Source organism: Aquarana catesbeiana, linkage group LG02 (genome assembly GCF_042186555.1).
Source record: "Aquarana catesbeiana isolate 2022-GZ linkage group LG02, ASM4218655v1, whole genome shotgun sequence".
Taxonomy (NCBI): Eukaryota; Metazoa; Chordata; class Amphibia; order Anura; family Ranidae; genus Aquarana; species Aquarana catesbeiana.
The window spans coordinates 27,716,594-27,741,434 of NC_133325.1; the positions used below are offsets into that span (position 1 = coordinate 27,716,594).

At 42.2% G+C, this 24,841-nt stretch overlaps 1 protein-coding gene across 2 annotated transcripts in view; it reads left to right on the top strand.

The window, feature by feature from the left end:
• The first annotated feature begins 398 nt into the window (after positions 1-398).
• The window catches only part of TPP1 (tripeptidyl peptidase 1), a 72,664-nt gene continuing 48,221 nt past the window's right edge, over positions 399-24,841 (top strand). For both annotated transcript variants that reach the window (XR_012241444.1, XM_073612696.1), the window contains exons 1-3: positions 399-544; positions 12,886-12,966; positions 18,753-18,892. Coding sequence is in view for 1 of the 2 variants with exons in the window: in XM_073612696.1 (XP_073468797.1) it covers positions 534-544; positions 12,886-12,966; positions 18,753-18,892 (232 nt within the window). In the remaining variant the exon portion in view is untranslated. The remainder of the gene's footprint in view (positions 545-12,885; positions 12,967-18,752; positions 18,893-24,841) is intronic.

A 24,841-nucleotide genomic window follows, 5' to 3' on the forward strand; every position in this document is an offset into this window, starting at 1 on the left:
TATATAGGGAGGGGAGCAGTGTATATAGGGAGGGGAGCAGTGTTTATAGGGAGGGAGCAGTGTATATAGGGAGGGGAGCAGTGTGTATAGGGAGGGGAGCAGTGTGTATAGGGAGGGGAGCAGTGTGTAAATGTTTTATTGCCATGCATGGTATCTCTTTGGTAAGAAAATGTTTATTATAGACAATCCTTATACATTGTTGCAGCGATCATTATGGAAATTCCTCCAGTGAGGACAGTAGGAGTTAGCACTGCATGTGACACAGAGGGGAGTCATGTGTGATAACCAGGGATCCTCGGACAGCTCCCCTGATCCCCTCTGTCCCTCCTCTGTGCATACAGTATATACATCGTGGGTCATGTGATTACCGCTCCACCTCTAATAGAGTCAGGATGACTGGTCAGAGTTCAATGTGACTGATCTGCTGTCAGCTGACTGTCACATGATTTACACCCAGTGGGGAGGGGCTAGACAGGACATGACCGAGATACAATGTAACAAACAACCCCAGAGAGAGATCACTTGCTGGAGCCATGTCGCCGCGGTAACTCTGTCCTCATATATGTTATATGTATATCCCTCCGTCTGTCCTCCTATATAGTGTGTGTATATATTCCTCCATCCATCCATCTGTCTGTATATATATATATATATATATATATCTATCTCAGATGGAGGGATGTGTGTGTATATATATATATATATATATATATATAACACACACACATTACTCCCTCTATCAGTTATTATATATATATATATATATATCTCCCTCAGTCTGTACTTCTGTATATATTTTATATACATCCCTCCCTCCGCCCTTTATATATTATATGCGTTCATCCTTTATATATATATACACTCTCACTCTCCCCCCTTTATATATTATATACATGTCTCCCTCTGTCTGTCCTCCTATATATACAGTACTGTGCAAACGTTATAGGCAGGTGTGAAGAAATGCTGGAAAGTAAGAATGCTTTCAAAAATATGTATTTTAATTGTTCATTGATGTTGGAAAGAGGGCCCTGTGGGGGCCAAACCATCACTTCCAGGACTCCCTGTTCTTCTTTATGCTGAAGATCGTTCTTAATGACATTGGCTGTATGTTTGGGGTGGTTGTCCTGTTGCACAATACATTTGGGGCCAATTGCACACTTCCCTGATACGGCATGATGGATAAGTATCTGCCTGTATTTCTCAGCATTGAGGACACCATTGATCGTGCAATGTTGGGGACTGTAGACACAGTGGTCAGCCAGGAAGTTTTAATACAGCAGAGGAAAGACATATCATGCTTACTTCCCTTCCACATCAGAAGATGTCCAGCAGTGCCATCCGCACAGAACTGGAGGAAACCAGTAGGACCCAGGTACACCATTCTAATGTTCAGAGAAGTTTGACCAGTAGTGGTCTTCATGGAAAAAATGTGGCCAAAAAGCCATCAATCCAATGTAGGAACAAGGCTAAGCGACTCAACTATGTGGGAAAACATAGGGACTGGGGTGCAGAAAACTGGCAGCAGGTGCCCTGGACTGGTGAGTCAAATTGTGAAATTTTTGGCTGTAGCAAGAGGCAGTTTGTTGTGGGAAGGGCTAGAAAATGGTACAATGAGTGTCTGCAGGCAACTGTGAAGCATGGTGGAGGTTACATGCAAGTTTGGGGCTGCATTTCTGCAAATGGAGCTGGAGATTTGGTCAGGATCAATGGTGTCCTCAATGTTGAGAAATACAAGCAGATACTTATCCATCATGCCGTGTCAGGGAGGCGTGTGATTGGCCTCAAATTTAGGAGGGGGCGGGGACACAAGAGCCGCTTCTACTAGGAGGGGGCGGAGACATAAATGCCACTCTACCAGGAGGAGTCGGTGACCTGAGGCCCATACTGAATATCCACACAACCAGTATCCCAGGAAAATGTTTAGAATAAAAATAAAACGCTTGCACATGATTGGATGATGGAAGTCAGCAGAGGTTCTGCTCATTTACTAAGCTCTGGAGTAACTGCACTTGCAGAGTGCACAGTCTTTTTGCCTTTAGTAATCAACCCCAATATATCTATAACTCTAGATATATTTTTTTTTTAATGCAGGAGGGGGCAAGGACATATGTGCCACTTTACCTGGAGGGGCGGGGACAGACACAAGCACCCCCTCTGCCAACCGGAGGGCAGGGACAGACACAAGCTCCCCCTCTGCCAGCTGGGGGGTGGGGACAGACACAAGCACCCCCTCTGCCAACCGGAGGGCAGGGACAGACACAAGCTCCCCCTCTGCCAGCTGGGGGGTGGGGACAGATACAAGCATCCCACTACCAGGAGGGAGCGGGGACACAAGTCACACAATGAATTATATATAATATTTAAAAAATATATTATATATGTTGTGCAGCCCTTCCTCCTATACTGCAGTAACTCTATTATGCTATGTAACCTACATATCTATAATTTTAGATATGCAATTGCAATGCATTCTTTATTTAGATATTTTTTCCCCCAAAAGTTACATATATTTTTTCTTTCAACATCAAAAAACAAATAGTACATACAGCAACATGTTGGGTGAAATGATATCATATTGTAGTCCTCAGGTATTCTATGTATAATATACATTTATCATTTTAGATGGTTCCTCTATAATTTTATATGTGTGTAAATATACACCAATTAGCCATGTCATTAGGATCACCCACCATAACCTATCCAGTCATGGACTCCACTAGACCTCTGAAGGTATGCTTTGGTATCTGGCACCAAGCCTTCAGTAGCAGATCCTTTAAAGTGTTTGTTATCTCAAAATATTAAAACACTGCCAGTCCCTCTATTATAGGCCAGCATACCACACTGTGTAAGTCTTTTCTAAAAACAAGGATTGTAAATACATTTTTAGGGAAATCTTCAGGCCGGTCACGTGACTTGCGGCCACTATACAGCTTCGATACATGGCTACTGCAGGAGGGGCTCTCTCTGACGTCAGCTAGGGAGGTCACGTGGCCGCTCAGCCTCTCCCGCACAAGCCCTGTCTCGGAGATGTAAAGCAGCTGTGAGTCACGTGACCGGCCTGAAGATTGCCCTAAAAATTTATTTGCAAGCCTCGTTTTTAGAAAAGACTTAAACTTAGGGGGTGAGGGAGAGAGAGAGAAGAGCTGTGGATGACCAGGCCATTTTTTGCAATACAGCACTGCATCTGATAATTGTGCGGTCTTGCGATGTTGTAACCAAACAAAATTGATGTCCTTTTTTTTTCCCACAAACAGAGCTTTCTTTTGGTGGTAGTTGCGCTATTCAAAAAAAGACCGTCAATTTTGAAAAAAAAAAAACAAAACAATATTTTCTTCTTTTTGCTATAATGCATATCCAAAACAAATGTAAAAAAAAAAACACATTTCTTCATCAGTTTAGGCCAATATGTATTCTGCTACATATTTTTGGTAAAAAAATCCCAATAAGCGTATATTGATTGTAGGGCTGCAACTAACGATTATTTTCATAATCGATTAGTTGGCCTATTATTGTTTTGATTAATTGGTTAATAACCTCAAAAGAGAGTGTGGTGTATAATTTAGTTAATATGTAAAGTTTGTTTTTTTTTTTTTTTTAAAAAGGCAATTTATTCTTAAATATGTCTATGCAGTGGTAACCAACTGTATGGTTAGGGAGCAAAATCTCTAATCCACTCTGAGAATAACAGACAGAAGAGATATATACTGTATATACTATTAGAGGAGATATACTGTATATACTATTAAAGGGTGAATCTGGTAAATATCAGACTCTGAGATCAAATTTTTGTATTAAAAAAAACAAACAATGTCTTCCTTCAAAAAAAAAATGTAATTTTAACCACTTCACGACCGGCCACTGTATATATACGTAATTTTTTTAAAGATGGATATCTCGGTAACGGCAGCAGCTGCTGCCACAACCGAGGTATCCATCTTTAGGGCCGGCGTTTCTGTACACGATAATGGTGGTCTCTGCGGCGGGTTCGCCGCAAGATCACCGTTATCGGCGGCGGGAGAGGTGCCACCCCCCCTCCCTCCGCGCCCTCCGCCGCTTACCGGAGCCGTCGGTAGCGGCGGAGGAGATCGGGACCTGTCACCGCTGAGGTACTGAGACGAGTGAGGCCAAGATGGCCCCCACCCGTCTCTATACCATGTGACGGCCGGAGCGACGTCATTACGTCGGCTCCGCCTACTTCTCTTAAAGGCACAATTTTTTTTGTGTCATTTTTTTAAACGACTTTTTTTTTTTTTTTTTTTTTTTTTTGCATTTTAGTCTAAATATGAGATCTGAGGACTTTTTGACCCCAGATCTCATATTTAAGAGGACCTGTCATGCTTTTTTCTATTACAAGGGATGTTTACATCCCTTGTAATAGGAATAAAAGTGATCCAATTTTTATTTTTTTTTTAAAAACAGTGAAAAAATAAATAACATAAAGTAAAATAAATAATAAAAAAAAAAAAATTTTAAAGCGCCCTGTCCCGACGAGCTCGCGCGCAGAAGCGAACGCATACGCGAGTAGCACCCGCATATGAAAACGGTGGTCAAACCACACATGTGAGGTATCGCCACGACCGGTAGAGCGAGAGCAATAATTCTAGCCCTAGACCACCTCTGTAACACAAAACATGCAACCTGTAGAATTTTTTTAAACGTCGCCTATGGAGATTTTTAAGGGTAAAAGTTTGACGCTATTCCACGAGCGGGCGCAATTTTGAAGCGTGACATGTTGGGTAACAATTTATGAGACCGCTGCGCAAATACGGTGCAAAAAAAAGTATTGCAACGACCGCCATTTTATTCTCTAGGGTGTTAGAAAAAAAACAATATGTAATGTTTGGGGGTTCTAAGTAATTTTCTAGCAAAAAAACCTGTTTTAAACATGTAAACACCTAAAATCCAAAACGAGGCTGGTCTTTAAGTGGTTAAGAACGTTCGTTTTCGATTTTCTAATTGTTAGTGGGGTCAGATTGACGTTCATTTTCAACCACAGTGACGGGAAAATTTTCGAAATAATAGAAAACTACTTGGTCAAAGGAATTTTCAGACAGTGTATGTGGTTTTCATTCAGAGATTACATTCATTTTAAACAGAAATGTTAAAAGCAAGTGAAAATTTCAAACAACATTCTTTCGAATGTACAAAGATTTTTCGTCTGAATATTCTCGTCTGAAAATTGATCCGTGTGGCCAGCATAAGGCTCGGTACATGGACTATGCAGTTTGCTTGTGGTCTGTTTCTGCACTGCTTTTTGATTTTTGCACTCGTGATTTTGCTGCAATTTGTGTTTTTGCATTTTTTTGGCCAATGTGTTGTTGGGCAGATTAAAAAACACAAATTGCTGCAAAAACACATTACATGCTTTTCTGCAGCTTCTCCATTGAAGTGTATTGAACCAGAAAAGCACCCTTTTGTGTTAAAAAAAAAAAAAAAAGTCCCTGACCCTTTCCAAACATGCAGTGTCTGAAAAAAGCATAGATGTGAATGTGTCCCATAGGAAACCATGTAAATGAACTGTAGTGCGTTTCTGCAAAAAGCATCAAAAAACACACATACTGTAGATGTGAACCAGGTCTAAGACGTTTAGTAAAATAATGGGGTTAAAAATAATAAAATTAGCCCTTTATAGTACAAAAAAAAGCAGATAATCACTACTGCAAGGGGTTCATTTTTTTACTGTAGACCTGTGAAGTAATATTTACAGTAGCGATTATTTGCTCTTTTTGTACTATAAAGGGCTCATTTTATTTTTTTTAACCTCATTATGTTACTGGCCGATTAATCGATTATGAAAATAGTAATTATTTTCATAATTGATTAGTTGCCGATTAATCGATTAGTTGTTTCAGCCCTAATTGATTGGTTTGCACAAAAGTTAGTGTCTACAAACTACGGGATAGATTTAGGGACTTTTTTATTTTTATTTTATTTTTTTTTTACTGCTAATGGCGGCGCTCTGCGATTTTAAGCGACATTGCGGAGGACAAATCTGACCCTAAATGACACTTTTTGGGGACCAGTGACGCCAATACAGCGATCGGTGCTATAAAAATGCATTGATCACTGTATAAATACACTGACAGGGAAGGGGTTAACACTAGGGGATGATCAAGGGGTTAAATGTGTTCCCTGGGAGGTGTTTCTGACTGTGGGGAAGGGGGGGGGGGTGGATTCACTGGAGGAAGAGAGAGATCGTGATTAAGCTTAGCTGAAAAACAATCTTTCATGTTTACTCCTTGGAAGATCAGTGGCGTGCTTTGTTTTCATCGGCACACCGCTGTCCTGTGTCTCTTCTGAAGGATCGGGGGGTCGCCATGGCTGCCGGACCCGCTGATTGGCTCCCGCCGCGTCCAACCACAGCAGGTGCGGCATGTGCCCCCTAAACCGCGTCCCCACAATCACGTGGGTTTTTTTTTTTTTGTTTTTTTTGGGGGGGGTTTAACAAACACTTGTAAGTCCTGTAAGTTGTGAAATGGGGCCTCCATGGATCAGACTTGTTGTGTTCCTCAAACCATTCTTTAGTTCATCAGGCCAGGACATCTTCTTCCATTGCTCCGTGGGGATTAGTTGGCCGATTTATTGTTTTCATGAATAGGTTAATAACCTTAAAAAAAGTGTGGTGTATAATTTTAGTTAATATGTGAAGTTTAAAAAAAAAAAAGGCAATTTATTCTTAAAGCGGAGTTCCACCCACTTTTGAGAGGTGGTCTTAAATGAAAGACCACCTCTCCACCACTCCTTTTTTGGCTAGTTATTTATTTATTTTTCTTCTAACTTATCTTTTTATAAAGTACAGCCTGTACTTCCGATCCATCCGGTCCGTGGCGCAGGACTCTTTCATCCCCTGTCGCCAGTGTCACTAAGCAATGTTTTTTCTGATCGCCGTATTAGTGTCACAGGTGACGCTAGTTAGCCAGGTAGGTATTTAGGTTCAATCTGATCTGATCAGATCTATACTGGCGTCCCCAGCAGTTTAGGGTTCCCAAAAACGCAGTGTTAGTGGGATCGGCCCAGATACCTGCTAGCACCTGCATTTTGCCCCTCCGCCCAGCCCAGCCCACCCAAGCGCAGTATAGATCGATCACTGTCACTTACAAATCAATAAACGCATAACTGCAGTGTTCGCAGAGTCAGGCCTGATCCCTACGATCGCTAACAATTTTTTTTTTTGGTAGCGTTTTGATACAGTCGCTGACAGCCTTTTTACCTGTGAGTCTCCCTACTGAACCACTAAATTTAGAGCCCAAAATGGCAAATCGAAGGTACACTAGTGAAGAGGCCTACACGTTTCTGAGCATGACAGATAGTGAAAAGGAGTCCCTCATCTGTCAGATTCAGGCTCAGAATACGATCCTGTAGACGACAGTGGCTCCATGACAGATAGCTCTGACGACGGAGTTGTGGTCTCCGCCAAGGTCAGGCGTACCAGACCCCAATGTTCTTCTGTCCTTGATGAACCGCAGGTCCCTCGTATGGAGCAGAGCAGTACTAGTGCCGCTATTCCTTCTGGTGAACTGGCAAGTACCAGCGGCCTAGTACACCCCGGTCGTAGTCAAACCAGCACTGCAGTATCACGTGGTGACGTGGCGAGTCCCATAAGTGCAGTTCAAGCTGGCGAGGTGGCAAGCACTAGTAGTGTCCCGCTGCCACCAAGAAGACGAACACAGGCCCGTCGTGGCCATAGTGCCCTTCCTGCTGCATTCGCCAATCCTAATTGGGAACCCACCACTTCTGCAGCACCCGTACTTCCTCCATTCACTGGCCAACCCGGCATTCAGGTGTAAACATTTGATTTTACATCACTTGATTTTTATTTTCTCTATGGATCTATTGTGGACCAAAGCAGTTTGTATGCTGGTCAACACATCGCCGCTAATCCCCAGTCCTCCCTTGCCAGAGATTGGAGACCAATTTACGGTTTCCAAATTTAAGACCTTTCTGGGCCTTTCCCTCAACATGAGCATAAATAAAAAGAGTAAGTTGCGGTCATATTGGTCCACTGACCCAATTTACCATTCACCCTTGTTCTCTGCTTCCATGACCAGGGCACGATACGAGCAGATCTTGCGGTTCATGCACTTCAATGACAATGAACTCTGTTCTCCTTGTGGAGACCCTGAATACGATCGGCTCTACAAAATTTGGCCCCTCGTAAACCACTTCAACCAACGTTTTGCAGACTTGTTTACTCCCCATCAAGTTGTCTGCGTTGATGAGTCCCTGATTAAGTTTCCTGGCCGCTTGTCTTTCAAACAGTACCTTCCCAGCAAGTGTGCCAGATACGGGCTCAAGATGTATAAGCTCTGTGACAGGGCCACAGGCTATACATGTCGTTTTATGGTTTACGAGGGAAGAGATAGTCATGTAGAGCCGACAAACTGCCCTGACTACATAGGAAGCGCTGGCAAGATAGTGTGGGACTTGGTGTCACCCTTATTCGGAAAGGGGTACCATTTGTACGTGGACAATTATTACACAAGTGTGCCACTTTTTAGTCACTTGTTTGATTATGGAATTGGCGCATGTAGCACCGTGCGATCTAATCACCAGGGCTTACCCCAGCGGCTTGTAGAATCCCGACTTAGTCTGGGGGAGAGAGCCTGCTTGAAGTGTAATAATTTGCTCACTATGAAGTGGAGGGACAATAAGAATGTTTTCGTTCTTACCTCCCTTCACGCAGACACGACGGTCCAAATTTCTAAGGTGACTGGTGTTGTGGAGAAAACCCCTCTGTGTCCACGAATATAACCAAAATATGGGAGGGGTGGACCTCAACGACCAGTTATTGGCGCCGTACCTAGTTGCCCGTAAGGCCAGACGCTGGTACAAGAAAGTGTCTGTTTATTTATTTCAATTGGCTTTGCTGAACGCTCATGTGCTATACAGAGCTTCAGGACGGACTGGATCCTTCCTTAAATTCCAGGAAGAGATCGTCAGAGCCCTTCAGTTTTCAGACGGTGCAATTAGGTACGGCGGCTTACTGCATTTGGATTGGGAAGGTGAGGTATTTTGCAGACCTCGCTTTTTGTCACAAAGTTTTGAAAAAAGAAAAAAAAATACATTTTTCTTTTCTTTCTTCATTTTCAAAAACAAATGAGATCTGCAAAATAATCACCATGCCTCTCAGCAAATAGCTTGGGGTGTCTTCTTTCCAAAATGGGGTCATTTGGGGGGGTTTTGTGCCATCTTGGCATTTTATGGCCTTCAAAACTGTGATAGGTAGTGAGGAGTGAAATCAAAACTTTACGCCCTTAGAAATCCTGAAGGCGGTGATTGGTTTTCGGGGCCCCGTACACGGCTAGGCTCCCAAAAAGTCCCACACATGAGGTATCCCCATACTCAGGAGAAGCAGCTAAATGTATTTTGGGGTGCAATTCCACATATGCCCATGGCCTGTGTGAGCAATATATCATTTAATGACAACTTTGTGCAAAAAAATTGGGTCATTTGGGGGTTTTGTGCCATCTGGGCATTTTATGGCCTTCAAAACTGTGATAGGTAGTGAGGAGTGAAATCAAAAATGTACGCCCTTAGAAATCCTGAAGGCGGTGATTGGTTTTCGGGGTCCTGTACGCGGCTAGGCTCCCAAAAAGTCCCACACATGTGGTATCCCCATACTCAGGAGAAGCAGCAAAATGTATTTTGGGGTGCAATTCCACATCTGCCCGTGGCCTGTGTAAGCAATATATCATTTAGTGACAACTTTTTGTAATTTTTTTTTTTTGTCATTATTCAATCACTTGGGACAAAAGAATAAAATATTTAATAGGCTCAACATGCCTCTTAGCAATTTCCTTAGGGTGTCTACTTTCCAAAATGGAGTAATTTTGGGGGTTTGTACTTTAGCTGCCATTTTAGCACCTCAAGAAATGAGATGGGCCATCATGAACTAAAAGCTAAACTAAATTCCATAAAATGTACCATAGTTTGTAGACGCTATAACTTTTGCGCAAACCAATAAATATACGCTTATTTACATTTTTTTTTTTTTTTTTTTTTTTTTTTTTTTAACCAAAGACATGTGGCTAAATACGTTTTGGCCTAAATATATGACTAAAATTGAGTTTATTGGATTTTTCTTATAACAAAAAGTAGAAAATATAATTTTTTTAAAAAAAATTTTGGTCTTTTTCCATTTATAGTGCAAAAAATAAAAATCACAGAGGCAATCAAATACCATCAAAAGAAAGCTCTATTTGTGGGGAAAAAAAAGGATGCAAATTTTGTTTGGGTACAACATTGCATGACCGCGCAATTACCAGTTAAAGCAGCGCAGTGCCAAATTGTAAAAAGTCCTCCGGTCGTTGAGCTGCCAAATGGTCCGGGGCTGAAGTGGTTAAAAGCAAGAGAAAATTTATAACAACATTCTTTCATTCAGCGAATATACAAAGATTTTTCGTATAAATATTCTCGTCTAAAAGTTGATCGGTGTGGCCAGCATAAGGCTCGGTACACACCTATGCAGTTTGCTTATGATCTGTTTCTGCAGTGTTTTTTTTGCTGTGCATTTTGATTTTTGCACACGTGATTTTGCTGCGATTTGCATTTTTTTATGCTTTTTTTTTTTTTTTTGGCCAGTTTGTTGTTGGGCAGAATAAAAAACACAAATTGCAGTAAAAACGAATGACATGCTTTTCTGCAGCTTCTCCATTGAAGTATATTGAACGAAAAAAGCAGTTTTTGCGTTGAAAAAAGTCCTTGACCCTTTCCAAATATGCAGCAGCTGGAAAAAAGCGTGAATGTGACCCATAGGAAACCATGTTAAATGAACTGTAGTGCATTTCTGCAAAAAACATATAGGTATGAACCAGGTCTAAGACGTTTAGTAACATAATGGGATTAAAAAAAACTAAAATTAGCCCGTTTATAGTACAAAAAGAGCAAATAATCACTACTGTAAGTGGATATTTTTTTTTTTTTTTACTGTGGAACAGTGAAAGTAATATTTACAGTAGCGATTATTTGCTCTTTTTGTACTATAAAAGGGCTAATTTTAGGTTTTTTTTAACTGCATTATGTTACTGCCTGATTAATCTATTTATGAAAATGGTAATCAATTCATTTCATAATCAATTAGTTGTCGATTAATCGATTAGTTGTTTCGGACCTAGTTCTGACACCATTCTATCAGAACCAGCCTTCACTTTTTCAGCAATTTTAAGCTCCAGTAGCTCCTCTAGTAGATCAGACTACAGAGGCCAGCCTCCCCATGTGTATCATTGAGCCTTGGCCACCCATGACCCTGTCACAATTCACCGGTTTTCTTTCCTTGGACCCCTTTTGGTCAGTCCTGACTAATGCAGACCTGGAATATCCCACAAGAGTTGCATTTTTTGAGTTGTTCTGACCCAGTCGTCTAGACCAGTGATTCTCCACCAGAGTTCCTCCAGAGGTTGTTAGGGGTTCCTTCAGCATTGGGCAATTTCTGCCTCTCAGATAAGTTCCCACTGACACCATTGATCTTTTTAACTATCTGTAAGGGTGGAATTCTTCCCAATGACCACAAGTGTAAGGACTGTTCTTCCCACTGACCATCACACTAATGTATCACGAGTTGTAGATTTCAAATTTTTAGCAGGGGTTCCCTGAGACCGGAGAACTATTTCAAGGGTTCCTCTGTGTTGAAAAGGTTGAGAACGGCTGGTCTAGACATTACAATCTATCCCTTTGTCAAAGTCACTCAAATCCTTACACTTGCCCATTTTATTTTTTATTTATTTTATTTTTTCTGCTTTTAACACATCAACTTCAGGGACAACATGTTCACTTGCTGACTAATCTATTCCACCCACTTTCAGGTGCCATTATCTAGGGCTGGAACAACTAATAAAATAATTGACAACTAATCGATTATGAAATTAATCAATTACTATTTTCATAATCGATTAATCGGCCAGTAACATAATGGGGTTAAAAAAGCTAAAATTATCCCTATATAGTACAAAAAGAGCAAATAATCTCTACTGTAAATATTACTTTCACTGTTGCACAGTAAAAAAACAAGTTTTTTTTGTTTTGTTTTGTTTTGTTTTTTTTTTTAAACTCCATTATGTTACTAAATGTCTTAGGCCTGGTTCCCACCCATGTGTTTTGTGGTGCTTTTTGCAGAAATACACTACAGTTCATTTAACGTTCACATCTATGCTTTTTTCAGCTGCTGTGTATTTGGAAAGGGTGTTTTTTTGGTTCAATATACTTCAATGGAGAAGCTTCAGAAAAGCATGTAATATTACAGTTCTGTTTGAAAATCTGCAAAACAGTCTAGAATTTATTTTTCTTTAAATAAAAAAAAAAAATGATCTGAGTCCAGATTCAACCTCTAATAGTATATACAGTATATCTCTTCTGTCTGTTATTTTCAGAGAGGATTAAAGATTTTACTCACCAACCATATAGTTGGTTATTTATATTAACCCCTGCGTATAAAAATATTTAGGAATAAATTGCCTTTTTTTTAAACTTTACATATTAACTAAATTATACACCACACTTTATTGTTTCGGTTAATAACCTTAAAAAAAAAAAAAATCGGCCAACTAATCGATTATGAAAATAATCGTTCGTTGCAGCCCTACCATTATCACAAGATAATCAATATTCACTTTCCTGTCAGTGGTCATAATGTTATGGCTGATAGTTGTGTGTGTGTGTGTATATAATATTAGTACCTCTATCATTCTATATACTATACATGGACTCATTGCCTGTGATTAATAAAGTAATCTGAATCCATCTTCATATAAGTTTCTATGTCTCTTTGGTAGCTATCATTCTACATATAATCCTTGTCTCTCCATCTGATGTACGTGTATTTCTCACCTCGGGGAGATGCATTTTCGGTGACCTCACAAGGTAATCCCAGGATTTGTTTTCTTCCCCCAGGATTCTGCTGCTGGTGGTCCTCGGGGTGGATTTGGCGGTCGGGGAAGGTTGGGTCTACCTGGAGCCGGAACAGAGTCTCAGGTCGGTGTTGTCACTTCAGAATTACCCTGCATCTGCCCAAACTTGGGTAGAGGCCACCTCCAGAGCTCACTTGTGACCAAAGCCTAATTCAACTCTCAGTTCAAATCATTAAATACATTCCGGGTACATCACAGAACAGAGCCCTAGCCCTGGTGCCCAACACGTGGCCCACAGACTGCATTCAGCCTACCAGCCCTCTGTATGGGGCCTGCAGGCTACAGTAAGTGGCAGTGGGGTGCCAGGCAGCGCAACGCTCGCTTTGTTCCCTCACTGAATGAGAAAGAGAGACTGACCTGTGGGTGGAGCCATCTCCCCCCACAGTACAAGCAAAATCCTGGCCGGGGGGGAGATGGCGCCAAAGGAGAATGTGATGGGTAAGTGATCACCGAAGGGGGGTGATGGAGGGTTACCTTTCATTTCCATGACCACCAGGGCCCTGGGGATTAACTTTCACTGACCATAATGCAAGGGGGTGGGGGTTACATTCACCAGCAATGCAGGGAGGGTTATCTCCCACTGTCACTGACCACCAATGTGTGTGGGGGTTGAATATCAGTGTAATAGACCACCAATGAGAGGGGGGTTAAATTGTACTGCCACTGACCACCAATGTGGGGGTGCGTAATAGTACTGGTACCAATCCTGGGGCTATTATTGCACTTACCGATACTAGTCTTGGGGGTTATAATTGAGCTCACTGACACTTGTGCTGGGGGTCATTATTGCACTCGCTGACATTAGTGCTGGGGGGTTATTATTGCACTCACTGACATTAGTGCTGGGGGGTTATTATTGCACTCACTGACATTAGTGCTGGGGGTTATTATTGCACTCACTGACATTAGTGCTGGGGGTTATTATTGCACTCACTGACATTAGTGCTGGGGGTTATTATTGCACTCACTGACATTAGTGCTGGGGGTTATTATTGCACTCACTGACATTAGTGCTGGGGGTTATTATTGCACTCACTGACATTAGTGCTGGGGGTTATTATTGCACTCACTGACATTAGTGCTGGGGGTTATTATTGCACTCACTGACATTAGTGCTGGGGGTTATTATTGCACTCACTGACATTAGTGCTGGGGGTTATTATTGCACTCACTGACATTAGTGCTGGGGGTTATTATTGCACTCACTGACATTAGTGCTGGGGGTTATTATTGCACTCACTGACATTAGTGCTGGGGGTTATTATTGCACTCACTGACATTAGTGCTGGGGGTTATTATTGCACTCACTGACATTAGTGCTGGGGGTTATTATTGCACTCACTGACATTAGTGCTGGGGGTTATTATTGCACTCACTGACATTAGTGCTGGGGGTTATTATTGCACTCACTGACATTAGTGCTGGGGGTTATTATTGCACTCACTGACATTAGTGCTGGGGGTTATTATTGCACTCACTGACATTAGTGCTGGGGGTTATTATTGCACTCACTGACATTAGTGCTGGGGGTTATTATTGCACTCACTGACATTAGTGCTGGGGGTTATTATTGCACTCACTGACATTAGTGCTGGGGGTTATTATTGCACTCACTGACATTAGTGCTGGGGGTTATTATTGCACTCACTGACATTAGTGCTGGGGGTTATTATTGCACTCGCTGACATTAGTGCTGGGGGTTATTATTGCACTCGCTGACATTAGTGCTGGGGGTTATTATTGCACTCGCTGACATTAGTGCTGGGGGTCATTATTGCACTCGCTGACATTAGTGCTGGGGGGTTATTATTGCACTCACTGACATTAGTGCTGGGGGTTATTATTGCACTCGTTGACACTAGTGCTGGGGGGTTATTATTGCACTCGCTGACACTAGTGCTGGGGGTTATTATTGCACTCGCTGACGCTAGTATTGGGGTTATTATTGCACTCAGTGACACTAGTGCTGGGGGTCATTATTGCACTCAGTGACACTAGTGCTGGGGGTCATTATTGCACTCAGTGACACTAGTGCTGGGGGTCATTATTGCACTCAGTGACACTAGTGCTGGGGGTCATTATTGCACTCAGTGACACTAGTGCTGGGGGTCATTATTGCACTCAGTGACACTAGTGCTGGGGGTCATTATTGCACTCAGTGACACTAGTGCTGGGGGTCATTATTGCACTCAGTGACACTAGTGCTGGGGGTCATTATTGCACTCAGTGACACTAGTGCTGGGGGTCATTATTGCACTCAGTGACACTAGTGCTGGGGGCTATTATTGAGCTCACTGACAGATGTTGGTGGGTATTATTTCACTCACTGACACTAGTGCTGGGGGTCATTATTGCACTCACTGACACTAGTGCTGGGGGTCATTATTGCACTCACTGACACTAGTGCTGGGGGTCATTATTTCACTCACTGACACTAGTGCTGGGGTTCATTATTTCACTCACTGACACTAGTGCTGGGGTTCATTATTGCACTCACTGACAGTGATGTTGGGGTTATTTCTAAACTCACTGACATCTATGCTGGTGGTTAATATTGCACTCACTGACACCAATATTGGAGGTAATGATTACATCCACTGACACCAATGCTTGGAGTTATTGTACTCCATCTTTAGTGTCCATTGCAATCCACTTAAAAATGCAGGAAGACCAACATTGTTGAACGCTGGCATGCAAAAAATGCGCTGCTATCGCGCAACCCTCTGGAGGTGCCAGGGGCTGCACTTGAGGCCCTCTTAAGTTTTTAGGTCAACCACCACTGACCTATAGCTTCAAAAGACCAAAGCCCCTGATGATTTTAGAGCTCTGGCTTTGACTCAGTAGAGGGTGTGTTGGACCTCAGCAGATAGACCACTGCTTCGGCACAGAGAGCAAGGGTCTCTTTCTGCATCATGCTGGCATAGGACAGGCTTTTCTACTCATCTGTGGCTGCTTTTTAAAGACAACCAACTGCCCTGTTCACACCTATGTGTCCTCCAACTGCCCCCTTTAAGCTGCAAATGCTTCGGCATTCGGGACCATCTCCAATCGCAACCCACTCAAGTGAATAGGGCCGCGCCGCATCTGCCATGCACTCACATGCAATGCACACAGTTGCGTCACAGTGGTGAGGCATTTCTAGGGTTAGAACAGGTGATAAGGGGTGACATATCACCTTATGTATTGTATTTATGTCCAAATTGATTGGTGTTCTGACAGTAAAGTCGAGGATGCTCCCTGTTCTCCAGATCTGGAATTCTTGCTGGTTAAATGTAGACCTTTTTATTTACAGAGAGAATTTTCAGTGGTGATCATTATTGCGGTATATACCGCCAGTTGCAGATACTGCAGTGGCTTTCGATATTTTGTCAAATGTCATAGGCAAGTATCAACGTTCACGTCCTGATGGGGGTTCTTGTAGTTGCGGGTGATTTCAGTAAGGCAAATTTGGGGTTGGTGCAGCCAAGATTACATCTGTTTGTAAGATGTGCTAGTAGAGGTGAAAACACACTGGATAGGGTGTATTCTAATATTAAGCAAGCCTATAGAGCCATTCCACTATCCCATCTAGGTCAGTCGGATCACCTTTCTCTATTTCTTCTTCCAGCATATACTCCTAACCAGGGGCGGACTGATAACTCATGGGGCCCCCCGGCAATACGGCAATAGGAGATTATGGGGCCCCCAGGCAATCAGAGATTATGGGGCCACACAGTATACACACACACAGTATACACATACATGGACACACAGTATACACACACACAGTATACAATCACACAGTATACACATACCTGTACACACAGTATACACAGACAGATGTAAAAAAAAAAACATAGATTTATTCATACTGTCCCTGGTTTTACTGAGGCTGGTGACCCTGATGGGGCCCCCTAGTGGCCCAGGGCCCTCGGGCAGTGCCCGAGTGGCTCAATGGTCAGTCCGCCCCTGCTCCTAACAGGCAGAAAATTGCCCCAGAATGTAAAATAGTTACAACTTGGCTAGAGGATTCTCTTTCATGGTTATAGGATTGCTTTGAAAGGACAAATTGGGAGATATTTGAGCAACAAGATTTAAATCTGTGCACAGGAACAGTGCTGGACTACAAAAAAAAACTACCACCGTGTGTGTGTGTGTGTGTGTGTGTGTGTGTGGTGTGTGTTTTTTTTTTTTTTTTTTTTTTTTTACTTCTCTAGGTGGTTAAATACAATGTTGTTTTAGTGCACTCAGAATGTATTTAGCTGAATTAAAAGTTCAGTTTGGCTTTAAGGGCCCGTTTACACCGGGAGCGTTGGGCTGCATTAGTTTGCACCTGAAGAAAAAAGAAAAAAAAAAAGACATGTTGCATTTGTGTGCAGCACATTCCAATATAAGCAGTATTAGATCGTGTTGTGCTGCAGAGTGCAGTCTTCCAGAACAACATATGAGACAGTGGCTCCACCCTCCAAAAACTGTAAACTTGTGATCCACATTTTTAAATGATCAGAACAGACCAGTTGTCCCAGTTTCATTGTGTTTCCTTAGGCCTATCAGGAGGCAACAGAGAAACTTACTACCTTGTTTTTTTTCCGCAGAGACTGGGACTGAAGGGTGGATAGCCTATGTAAAAGTAATCCAATGATGGGAGAGTTGCATGACCTTTCTGTCTCAGCCCTATAGCCTCATTTTTGCCAAATAAAATAATCTTGAAGCCTGATCCAGCCTTCTTACCAAACATTGCAAAACATTTCCATGAAACTGAAGAAGTTGTAATACCCTCCTTCTGTGCCATTGAAAAGAGACATTCCGTTGTCTGTCTGTCAGGAGATGCCTTATGCAATACCTACAGATTATGAAACCTGGATTAGAGGAAATCATACTACCTATTTGTATTGCTTTCTGGTCCAAGAAATGGCGATTAAGCTACAAAAAAAAAAAAAGCCAAAGAGATCAGAAAAGCCATTTTGGAAATCCAGCAGCACAACAGCTAACCCCTCCACAAGGCACCAAAGCTTATTCCACTGGGGCTTTGATCTCCTCCTCTGTGAAAAAATGTGGTGCCCCACCAGAACAGACCTGTAAAACAGTCACCTAGATACGCTTTCAAGCCTTCATCTACCATTATCATGTAGACTTTCTCTCCAGCCATGGCCAGGCTTTCAGCAGGAAGGTTCCAGAGTCGTCCTACCTTTTAGTAGGTGATTTTTTTTTTTTCCCTTTTCTTCTCATATGCTGTGCTGGAAGATGAGTGGGGAATATCCAGGAAACTTCCAGGAAAGCTGTGTATACCCATCCATATTAAACTAGGTTTGAAGTTTTCCTTCCTGTTCATGTTGATTGCCTTCATTTCTTTCTCATCATTGAGGCGATTAGTTTTATTCTGGTATTTTATCATTGTGGATCATGTGTTTCCTGTTTCAGTGGATGGATCCTATTTTTCTTATCTCTAGATTCCTGGGAATTGAGTTAGCAATTTAACCCAATTGTCCAGTTGGGGAGATTTATCTTCACTTTCTGTATTTGGACATTCAATAGGAAATCTCAACTCCTTTATTTCCTTGTCAAAAGAAGTTTATTGAGTATACAATGTTATAAAGATACATAAAGTAAGTTTACAAGGATCTATAAAGTAAGCTCATTGTTTTACAGTAGGGCTTATATAGGTAAATATCATGAAATTTCAAATATTAAACATTGGGTTCACGTAAACCTAAATTAAAGATATATATCATTTCCTTAGTTACTTTTGTAAGTATTTAAATGATTTATACCTACTATACATATTGTTTACAAGTAGAGTGTATATAGGTCAAATAAATTCTGATAATAAGCTTTATCAACTCCTTTATTTCATTTGTTTTTCTCTTGCAGGGTCCCTGATGGCTGGACACAGACTGAGCGCCTTTCGGGTGACGAATCAGTGATTCTGACCTTTGCCCTGAAGCAGCAGAATGTGGAGAAGTTACGGGATCTGGTTGGCAGAGTATCTGACCCAGATTCACCCCAGTATGGTGAGTCACCCCAAACTATAGAGGGTAGAAAGAATAGTAAATTAATAACATGCCCACACCATATGGGCATTTCAGTTTTAGGTGGAGTCTGTTGGGATGATGTCATGTTATGATCTCTATTTATTACCAGAGTCCCTGAGACATATAATAACCTCTAAGTATTATTCACCAAAATCTTGGATATTTGTTCTGGGCAAACAGAACACATAACTAGAACAGAGGAAGGACAGAGTCATGGAAACAAATGCAGATTTATCTTTTCGTGTTCTCCACCCTGAACTCAAAAAATAAATGTCATGCTGCAGGTGACATAGGCACACAATGTATGTGACACCTTTACAGTGGATATAAAAAGTCTACACACCCCTGTTAAAATGTCAGGTTTCTGTGATGTAAACAAAAGAGATAAAGATAAGTCATTTCAGAACCTGTTTCCACCTTTTTAGTGTGATCTATAAACTGTACAACTCAATTGAAAAACTAGCTAAAATCTCTTAGGCCCCTTTCACATTCTCATCTCATTGTTAAAAGATATCAGTCAGGAGAAGGGTACAAAAAGAATGTCCAAGGCATTAGATATACCATGGAACGCCGTGAAGAAAATATGGTACAACAGTGACATTACCAAGAACTGGACGTCCCTCCAAAATTGATGAAAAGACAAGAAGACAACTGGTCAGGGAGGCTGCCAAGAGGCTTACAGCAACATTAACCACTTCAGCCCCGGAAGGATTTACCCCCTTCCTGACCAGAGCACTTTTTACAATTTGGCACTGCGTCGCTTTAACTGCTAATTGTGCGGTCATCAAATGCAGTACCCAAACGAAATTTGCGTCCTTTTCTTCCCACAAATAGAGCTTTCTTTTGATGGTATTTGATAACCTCTGCCGTTTTTTTATTTTTTGCGCTATACACGGAAAATGACCGAAAATTTTGAAAAACAATGATATTTTCTACTTTTTGTTCTAAAAAAAATCCAATAAACTCAATTTTAGTCATACATTTAGGCCAAAATGTATTCGGCCACATGTCTTTGGTAAAAAAAATGTCAGTAAGTGTATATTTATTCGTTTGCGCAAAAGTTATAGTGTCTATAAACTAGGGTACATTTTCTGGAATTTACACAGCCTTTAGTTTATGACTGCCTATGTCGTTTCTTGAGGTGCTAAAATGGCAGGGCAGTACAAAACCCCCACAAGTGACCCCATTTTGGAAAGTAGACACCCCAAGGAAATTGCTGAGAGGCATGTTGAGCCCATTGAATATTCATTTTTTTTTTGTCCCAAGTGATTGAATAATGACAAAAAAAAAAAAAAAATTACAAAAAGTTGTCACTAAATGATATATTGCTCACACAGGCCATGGGCATATGTGGAATTGCACCCCAAAATACATTTAGCTGCTTCTCCTGAGTATGGGGATACCACATGTGTGGGACTTTTTAGGAGCCTAGCCGCGTACGGGGCCCCGAAAACCAAGCACTGCCTTCAGGATTTCTAAGGGTGTAAATTTTTGATTTCACTCTTCACTGCCTATCACAGTTTCGGAGGCCATGGAATGCCCAGGTGGCACAAACCCCCCCCAAATGACCCCATTTTGGAAAGTAGACACCCCAAGCTATTTGCTGAGAGGCATGGTGAGTATTTTGCAGCTCTCATTTGTTTTTGAAAATGAAGAAAGACAAGACATTTTTTTTTTTTTTTTTTTTTTCAATTTTCAAAACTTTGTCACAAAAAGTGAGGTCTGCAAAATACTCACTATACCTCTCAGCAAATAACTTGGGGTGTCTACTTTCCAAAATGGGGTCATTTGGGGGGGGGGGGGGGGTTGCCACCTGGGCATTCCATGGCCTCCGAAACTGTGATAGGCAGTGAAGAGTGAAATCAAACATTTACACCCTTAGAAATCCTGAAGGCGGTGATTGGTTTTCGGGGTCCCGTACGTGGCTAGGCTCCCAAAAAGTCTCACACGTGGTATCCCCGTACTCAGGAGAAGCAACAGAATGTATTTTGGGGTGTAATTTCACATATTCCCATGGCATGTTTGAGCAATATATCATTTAGTGACAACTTTGTGCAAAAAAAAAAAAAAATTGTCTCTTTCCCGCAACTTGTGTCACAATATAAAATATTCCATGGACTCGACATGACTCTCAGCAAATAGCTTGGGGTGTCTACTTTCCAAAATGGGGTCATTTGGGGGGTTTTGAACTGTCCTGGCATTTTATGCACAACATTTACAAGCTTATGTCACACATCACCCACTCTTCTAACCACTTGAAGACAAAGCCCTTTCTGACACTTTTTGATTACATGAAAAAATTATTTTTTTTTGCAAGAAAATTACTTTGAACCCCCAAACATTATATATTTTTTTTAAAGCAAATGCCCTACAGATTAAAATGGTGGGTGTTTCATTTTTTTTTTTTCACACAGTATTTGCGCAGCGATTTTTCAAACGCATTTTTTGGGGAAAAAACACACTTTTTTAAATTTTAATGCACTAAAACACACTATATTGCCCAAATGTTTGATGAAATAAAAAAGATGATCTTAGGCCGAGTACATGGATACCAAACATGACATGCTTTAAAATTGCGCACAAACATGCAGTAGCGACAAACTAAATACATTTTTAAAGCCTTTACAGGTTACCACTTTAGATTTACAGAGGAGGTCTACTGCTAAAATTACTGCCCTCGATCTGACGTTCGTGGTGACACCTCACATGCATGGTACAATTGCTGTTTACATTTGATGCCAGACCGACGCTTGCGTTCGCCTTAGCGCGAGAGCAGGGGGGACAGGGGTGCTTTTTCTTTATTATTTTTTTGCTTTTTTTATCTTATTTTTAAACTGTTCCTTTCTTTTTTTTTTTTTTTTTTTTTTTTTTTTAAATCATTTTTATTGTTATCTCAGGGAATGTAAATATCCCCTATCATAGCAATAGGTAGTGACAGGTACTCTTTTTTTGAAAAAATTGGGGTCTATTAGACCCTAGATTTCTCCTCTGCCCTCAAAGCATCTGACCACACCAAGATCGGTGTGATAAAATGCTTTCCCAATTTCCCAATGGCGCTGTTTACATCCGGCGAAATCTAAGTCATAAAATGCTCGTAGCTTCCGGTTTCTTAGGCCATAGAGATGTTTGGAGCCACTCTGGTCTCTGATCAGCTCTATGGTCAGCTGGCTGAATCACCGGCTGCATTCTCAGGTTCCCTGTTGAGACAGGAGAGCCAGAGAAAAACACGGAAGAAGGTGGGGGGGGGCATTCCCTCCCACTGCTTGTAAAAGCAGTCTAGAGGCTAATTAGCCACTAGGATTGCTTTTACATGAAAGCCAACCGCTGGCTGAAAAGAATGATACCTAAACCTGCAGGCATCATTCTGGTATAACCACTCAAAGTCGTGAATGGCGTACCTGAAGACAAAAAAATGGTTAACAATAAAGCACAGTAAACGGTAAAGTATAAAAAATTGCATACCTGAAAAGCAAACATGATAAAACATAATAACAATAAAACATTGCAGAATAGAATACAGTAAAAAAGAGCAGAACAATAGAGAGAGAGAACAATAAAACGACAACTATTTTTTTTTTTTTTTTTTTTTTTTTATATTTTTGTTTGTGTGTGTTTTTTTTTTTTTTTTTTTTTTTACACTTTTTTTTGTAACTGTAACTTTTGTAACTGTAACCGGTTCCAGGTTCGGGTCTCTCAAAATGCAATGGCATCTTGGGAGACCCTGTGAAAGTGTGCCTAGTCTGTGCAATGCTGTACCCTACGCTAATACTCAACTAGTGAATGGTAGCGTTCAAAACATTCACCAATGTAAAGACCAGGATTGTCAGGACAGGAGGGACAATAATAGCGGGTGTCACGCCTATATCCGCGCTTGCTGCAGACACGACATCTTTTTTGGGGGGGTTCGTTGGGTAGGGGTACTCGGGAGAACATAAAGAAAATGCCTCTCATGCAGCCGACTGCATTTGGTTGGGGATGTGAATGGGGGAAGTACAGGCGCTGCAGAAGTGGTGGGTTCCCAATTAGGATTGGCGAATGCAGCAGGAAGGGCATTATGGGCACGACGGGCCTGTTTGTCTTCTTCTTGGTGGCAGCGGGACACTACTTGTGCTTGCCACCTCACCAGCTTGAACTGCACTTATGGGACTCGCCACGTCATCAAGTGTTACTGCAGTGCTGGTTTGACTACGACCGGGGTGTACTAGGCCGCTGGTGCTTGCCAGGTCACCAAAACGCTACCAAAAAAACTGTTAGCGATCGCAGGGATCAGGCCTGACTCTGCGAATGCTGCAGTTATGCGTTTAGTGTTTTGTAAGTGACAGTGATCGATCGATACTGCACTTGGGTGGGCTGGGCTGGGCCGGGCGGAGGGGCAAAACGCAGGTGCTAGCAGGTATCTGGGCTAATCCCGCTAACACTGCGTTTTTGGGAACCCTAAACTGCTGGGGACGCTAGTATAGATCTGATCGGATCAGATATTGATCCGTACAGATACTATACCACTAAGGGAGGTGTATGCTGCATGCGTGGGTGTTAGCGGTACTGGCGCTAATCTGACACTGCCTGGGGTGACGCATATCACCGCCGGGCGATCAGGGGGCTAAACCTTTATTCGGTAATAAACGAACTAACCAGCGTCAACCGTAACGGTTATACGGTGATCAGTGATGAAAGGGTTAACTAGGGGGCAATCAAGGGGTTAAAACCTTTATTAGGTAGTATATGGGGGTCCCTGTCGCTATAAAACGCTGACGGTGAACCTAAATATTTACGTCCCTAACTAGCGTCACCAGCGACACTAATACAGCGATCAGAAAAATGACAGCTTAGTGACACTGGCGACATGGGGTGATCAAGGGGTTAAAACTTTATTAGGGGGGGTTGGGGGGTATCCTAGACCTACAGGGGGCTAACACTAACTGCCCTACCACTTCTAACTGTCACAAACTGACACCATGCAGTAATCAGAAAAAAAAAAACACTGCTTGGTGTCAGTGTGACAGGGGGCGATCGGGGGGGGGGGATCGGGGGTGTAAAGTGTGCCTGGCATGTTCTACTGTGTGTGTGTGTGTATATGTGTTGTGCACTCACATGTCTTCTCTCCTCGGCACCGGAACGGAAACTGCCGAGCCGAGGAGAGATGACTTTACATCCTCTGCCTCTGTGTACTACACAGAGGCAGGGGATGTTTCTCATTGGCTGGGAGCGATCGCGAGGGGGGGGCCACGATCGGATGGCCTCCCCCTCATATCTAAACGCTCCCAGACAAAAGCCGACCGCCACTGGCACCGGGGGGGGGGGGGGTCCGATCGGACCCCCCGCCTGTGGGAAGGCAATCACGTACCAGGTACATGATTTTGCCTGCCCGTGCCATTCTGTTCACGTATATATGCGTGAGGCGGTCGGCTAGTGGTTAAAGGAGCTGCAGGAATATATGGCAAGTACTGGCTGTGTGATAAATGTAGCGCTAAACCATATCTTAAATAACCCTAAATGGGTAGATATACAGTGAAGGGGATCACCAATATAAAGACCTATTCATGGATAGGAAGTCCTGATATAGGTGTTTATGGCTAAAAATGACAATGTTTAGTCCTTAGGTAAACATATTATAAATGGGTAAATCCAGTGTCCCAAAACGGCAGATCAGCTCACTACCACCGAGAGAAAAGAAGGCTTACCAGATGTGGTGGACCCGACAGGGCATACGCCGAATTGGGTCAGATAAGGCTTGGGTGGTAAGAGGCTGTGGATGTCTGTGGTATCGCAGATTGCTGGATTCCTCCGACTGGTGCCCGGGTCCTGGAAGGTGTGCAGAGTCTCAAGAATATGGATGATTCTGTAGATCCCAGGGGGGGGGATGAGGTGTTCCGTGGATGGATCCCTCAAACCAGGATGTGACCCGGCATCAGCCTCTTGCAGTCCCTC